This window comes from Frieseomelitta varia, unplaced genomic scaffold (genome assembly GCF_011392965.1).
Source record: "Frieseomelitta varia isolate USP_RPSP 00005682 unplaced genomic scaffold, Fvar_1.2 scaffold_107, whole genome shotgun sequence".
Taxonomy (NCBI): Eukaryota; Metazoa; Arthropoda; class Insecta; order Hymenoptera; family Apidae; genus Frieseomelitta; species Frieseomelitta varia.
The window spans coordinates 1-5,800 of NW_025108717.1; the positions used below are offsets into that span (position 1 = coordinate 1).

Here is a 5,800-nt window from a genome sequence, read left to right on the forward strand (position 1 = left end):
AACAAGGAGAGCAACAGAGTGCGACAAGGACAGACATATTCACGTGGTAGACAAGGAAGCTAGTAGCGTGTGACAAGGACAACAATATAAATTAGTTCCGGCACCTATCCTTGGGGTGATACCCTATTTATCGAAAAATTGGGTCATTTACATTAGAAAGAAGCTTCTTCATATCGAATTGTGGGCAAACGTTCATAGATATTACTTGGAACGTTCGAAAAACGCTCGTTCGTATCTAAGTTATACAAAGAAAAAGACTTGGGCATTAGTATGTTTGATCTAAGTCTGAATGTTATCCTAATTTTAAGATAATCATTAATTATATTTGAAGACCTCGAATCTTTTCAGGTTCCTTTTCTCATGTAACATTGGCATTTTCTAAAATAACGAAGTGACGATATTAAATATTCCTGCTATATGCTGATAACAGTTATCAATAGTGATTCTATAAACATGGCGCTTTTCATGACACTTAAAATATCAAGCTGTTCATCAGAATTTTTCGAATAAATACAATTCATTAACATTATCGAGGATTGTCGATCGAAAGAGAATACTATTCCAAGCGAATTTGGAGGATCCTTTGAACTTGATACGGTAAACAACGAAAAAACAGCGGAACTTTATCTGATAGGAGAGACATAACCCATAAACAATGGACGAAACATACTTCGACGAAGGACCGGCGGGAAATTTCGAAACAGCTACCTTAGAAATTACCAAAGAACTCGATACCAACGAGTTGAACAGTCAAAACGCTGCTTCTACTGGTTCGTATTTTTACATACTACTGTAAATGTGTTATCTTAGCGAGATATTATAGTATTAAAAACATTTTACATAATTGTTATTGAAAAGGAATTGACACTGCAAAGAGAAACAGGGAGAATGAGATGTACAATCCAAATCAAATTCCATCATCCAGAGACGTGTCTAACATACCCTTCAAGCACATTGACATTCATTCCTTTTTCTCGGACAGAAATGAAGTTGTTGACAGAGCGCTAAAGGATTGCCAGGAAAGTTTAATAAATGAAGAGGAGAGGGACATTATTGGAAGCTGGCTGTTGACAGAGTAAGAGGCCTGGATATACGTACAAATTTTTAGTGAATTATTATGTAGTGTGAGAATTAACGTTTGTACATGTTTGTAGAATAAGTCTATGGGATATAGAAAAGGAGAGATTAATAATACTTACAAGAAGAGCCATTTATTCGATAAAGTATGATTTCATCTCTTTAAAAATACTAGAATACAACCGGATACCTTTGATGCAGATTGATACGCTCGTTTGTGGTGAATTAGTTTATCCTTCTTCATCTTTGGCGCCGTAAGTATTATTATCAATTTACAAAAATAGAAGATTATCATTATATTATAGGTGAAAAAGTTGATCATAGTTATCATCATATCATAGGATGTACTTTCAAATTTATGAATGATTTTTAGACGATTAAGTGGATTGGCCGAGGGTGTATCGTCAATAATTCATTGCGCAGGCCGTCAAGAGTGGTCTTCTCTTGTCTCTTGTACAGGTCTTGCACAATTTGAACCTAGGTACACTGAATTGCTACATAGAAAAGAGATTTTTTTTATTTTAAAAAGAACTCCGCACTCTCTTTATTGCTTTATGTTAATAATATTATAGTTTTTGTACATATGTGTGAAATACAAACAGTCGTAATTTCTCTGCAGTTGTATAATAGAACTGTTCATTTAGTTTAGTTAATATTTACATTTATGCTTGCAGGTTGTTGCTTTAGTAACATTGTAATGTAATACTTATGTTCTGTTGCTTAGTTTCAAGTTTATTTATTTAAATTATCGGTGTATAATAGTAAAGATAGTTAATTTATTATTAAGTCAACTAAAATTGATTTTTCAGGAAAAAGCATATGTCTGGAATAAGAATAATGTGGAACAAGGGCACCCCGTTATCATTAATTAAGAAATGGAATCCATTTGCGAAGGATATACCGTGGCTTACTTATGCTAGTCATCCATTATTTTGGTACAAAGGTAAGTCTATTTTAATTGTACAAATACATCACTCTCTTGCAAAATTTTGATGTCATTTATAGGTTCAGAAGGAGATAAAGCAAAGTTTAGTGTTGAAGGTTTACAATCGTCGATTAAAGACCTCTTGTCATCAGACTGCATTGTAAGAAATGGACTTATTGTTATAGAAAATTACTTTGGTATAGGTGCCTTAGTACATAATAGAAATGGATTAGGTTTCTTTAAAATTCGCGGCAAAGTTAGTTTTTAATTTGGTTCACGAAACAACTGAAATTTTTACTTCATTTCTCTAAAATTCACATTCCAATTTCCAAAGCTCCAAACTCCTATTTATAAATCTGATGGTATTTACAATGAAATATTAAAATTAGAGATACAAATTCATTTTATCTACATAGGGAAATTCTCAAATAGATCTCGATTTACTTTCCAAAGATTCTAATATGCAATATTATTAAGCATATCGTATAAATTCTATCATGTATGATACAAATATTTTCACTCAGTACCTGGCTAACAAAAAGCTAAAACTAGATATTAAATATGTACGTCATACTAAGATAATTCGTTTACATTTTCTAGATGTGATACTATGTTTTATAATTCAGTATAAAAATAAATGGCAAACATAAGCCATTTGACCTTTCTTTATAATAATAAATAAAGACAATTCTTCTCAAATACTTAAAAGAAAAGTTTCTTTTATTATCCTTTAGCATTTAACAATCTTTTCAATTGTTTCGAAAGAATCAATGCAAAATTAATTAAACATTAAATTACAAATGAAAAAATTTGTATATAAAAAATAATTTTTAAAAAATGGTAGTAATTTTACATGAAATATACATAAAATTTATATTTTTAAACATGAATTTATTTAATATTAAATAAGAAACTTTTGATATAGCAAAACATAATGGTTATGTTCAAATGTAGTAGGTGCATATCACCTGTTGACCTAGTTTATGATATCGTTTTAATTTTAATTTAATTTTAATAGAATCACAAATAAAAATTTATTAAAAATTAATAAAATTGAAAGATTGCAAGAAAATATCAACATTCAGTGAAACAAAATCTGTATACGCGTTGTCAGGTCATTTAGTTAATACACGATCGTATTCTTAGTAGATAATACAAACAAATGTAAGTACATTCTGTACATGTAAGTAAAATTATTTCTATAATTTTTACAATAATATATACGTTGTCATTCTTATTCGCAGATTTTTTTTACATACAAGATGCGAAGTTTATGATTTGAATGATTCAATGTAATCAAGCATTTACGAGTTCAACAAGAGTCAATTAATGTTATTAGATCATAAGCCAATTTATTTCCGAGAAAAAAGCTTGATAAAGATGCACTATTACAGATCAATGTCAAAGCTGTAAAATGCATCTTTACCGTTTTAAGTTGTGGCCTGTGTTTTTAGCTGGATATGGAATTGGTTTCCTTCTTGCATTCATCTTCTTTGCTGCTCAAGATTTCTTTAATGGCGTTTCCACTTGTCAGAAATCAAAATTAAATCTATACTCTGCAAGCAGAAGTGATCTTTTTAAATGGTTTATATCTGATGTATGGATTACGGAAGAGACTGTCTTTCAAAGTTGGAAAGAATCAGCAAACACGACATATAGTGAATGGTTGACTAATAGAAAACTGAAGATAAGAGACATTGACGTGGACAAGTATCTTTATGGACCTAAAATTAAGGAAGAATTGGAATCTACCTGGTTGAAGTTGCATATTCATGTCACTTGCGTTGTGTTTGTAAAAAATATTAAATTGGCTAGATCCATTCAGGATACCTGGGGAAAGCATTGTAACAAGATATACTTCTTTGGCCAAGTGAAAGATTCCAAAGTACCTATTATAAATTTCGATATTAAATTAGTATCATCGTGGCAAATGTTATGCGAAGTATTTAATTATATTTGGAGGAGCAATGAAGTTTTAGAATGGCTTATCTTTGTAAAAGATGACACATTAGTGATCCTTGAGAATTTGCGGTATATGCTTGGTCCGTTGAATTATACTCAGGATCACTATCTGGGTCATGCAGTTATTCTCTGGGGCCAACCTTATAACATAGCTGATGCAGGATACGTTATTAGCGTGGGAGTTCTTAGGAAGCTAATTAAAATGTTTGATAACTCAGAGAAATGCATGACCAGCGGCAAGTATTGGAAACAGGAAGATTATTATCTTGGTAGGTCTTTCATTATTTTTGATATCTTTTATCTACAATTTGATTGTGAGGTTTAATTATTTTTAGCCAAGCATCTGGCCTCAATAGGAATTTATCCTTCTGATACAAGGGACCAGTACTTACGGGGCACTTTCCATGGGTACCCCTTGCAATCTTTATTGTGGGGTGTTGTTAAAACTGGTGTTTATTGGACTCGTGCATTGTACCCCATAAAAAACGAGTGTTGCTCGTTTATGTCTGTTACTTTTAATGTAGGGGAATCAGAAAAAATGTACACCTTGAATTATTTATTATATCATTTCCATGTCTTAAACAAAAAAGCTATTTTTGGAAGTAAGAATGCAGTAACTTCCATATCTGACGAAGATGTAAGATTATTATTTTACTACGAATGTATTATAATAAGTAAAAACTTAAAATTAACTGAGTATTTCCGTTCGCAGGTCTGGAAAGTCGCTTTGAAAGAAGAGTTTAACATTACAAATTTAAATACGATTTCTAGCGAAATGTACTATGAAATATGGCACTCGAAATATTCTGAACCGGGACAATTAATTGGCAAGAATTATCGGATTAATGATTAAGATGAATCCAAATAAATCTACCGTATTTTTATACGTCTTATACTTAAAAGATTTTATTAATCAAGTTTTATAACGTTGTTTGATATTGTACTTTAATAATTTTGAAGTACAACAATGTTTGTATTAAATAGTTTAATAATTGTTGAAATTGTAAATCTGGTTGTGAACGGACATAGAATATTTATAGAACGACATTGTTAAAAATTTGAAATGTTTATCAGCTTTTACAGTTTATTAATTAGCTCTAGTGATACGACAAATGTGGGAACAGCAGAGTGGTGTTGTTTGATAACTGTTTTCCTTGTTACGCCATCATTGCTTTATCTGACTAATTAAGAGCTCATTAACGCTTACAATGGCACTGATAATCAAACCACAACTCCAATTTTATATATGTCAAGAATACTGGAACAATGTTTTACCTTATGTTTCTCTATGTAAATTATTTATCTTTGGATAGTGAAGATGGCTATACAAAGGTATTACAGAGAATTATTTTTAGCTGTAAGTATACTAATACAGTACCTGATAATATACAGATAATATACAGGATATGCATAAAGTGTTACAAGCTGTTACAAACCGTTATAGATATCGAATTGAAATTTTGAAAAATAGATGAGCTTCTTATGAATGGAAAGGGTACAACCCCTAATTTTTTAAAACGGAACGTAATGTTAATCTTCTGTTATTCCAAAAGATATTTTTCATTCATATTTATTTATTTATTTACCATTCTTGGAACTATTGATGCATAAATGTTTTTTTAGTCTTCTCATCGTATCATCTTTCGATGTGGGCGGCGTGATTATTCCATGACAATAAATGTATGATTTTTTTAGAGAAAAAGTTTTGTCAATTCGCAAATCCCAGACACGGCTTACATTCCACTAATGACCTATATTATTTCGTTGAATTCATTTTATCAAGTAAGATTTCAGTTATCGGTTATCCGTTTCCTTTTGGAGGTAGCTATATAAAAG

At 30.8% G+C, this 5,800-nt stretch overlaps 2 protein-coding genes across 4 annotated transcripts; both read left to right on the forward strand.

The window, feature by feature from the left end:
* The first annotated feature begins 38 nt into the window (after window positions 1-38).
* On the forward strand, window positions 39-2,701 carry LOC122528401 (tumor protein p63-regulated gene 1-like protein). Of its 3 annotated transcripts, none has more exons than XM_043653467.1 (7): window positions 39-268; window positions 349-770; window positions 859-1,075; window positions 1,155-1,331; window positions 1,451-1,558; window positions 1,887-2,020; window positions 2,083-2,701. In XM_043653467.1, exons 2-7 carry the CDS (start codon window positions 656-658, stop codon window positions 2,268-2,270), a joined length of 939 nt encoding a protein of 312 aa, XP_043509402.1. In that variant the 5' UTR covers window positions 39-268; window positions 349-655; the 3' UTR covers window positions 2,271-2,701. The 3 variants fall into 3 exon arrangements, with proteins under 3 accessions (XP_043509402.1, XP_043509411.1, XP_043509421.1); XM_043653476.1 differs by having other exon boundaries at window positions 39-227; XM_043653486.1 differs by lacking the exon at window positions 1,451-1,558 and having other exon boundaries at window positions 42-268.
* Window positions 2,702-2,933: 232 nt separating this feature from the next.
* Window positions 2,934-5,666, forward strand: LOC122528346 (glycoprotein-N-acetylgalactosamine 3-beta-galactosyltransferase 1-like). The gene is made up of 4 exons (XM_043653379.1): window positions 2,934-3,166; window positions 3,247-4,233; window positions 4,300-4,601; window positions 4,677-5,666. Exons 2-4 carry the CDS (start codon window positions 3,417-3,419, stop codon window positions 4,815-4,817), a joined length of 1,260 nt encoding a protein of 419 aa, XP_043509314.1. The 5' UTR covers window positions 2,934-3,166; window positions 3,247-3,416; the 3' UTR covers window positions 4,818-5,666.
* The last annotated feature ends 134 nt before the right edge of the window (window positions 5,667-5,800 follow it).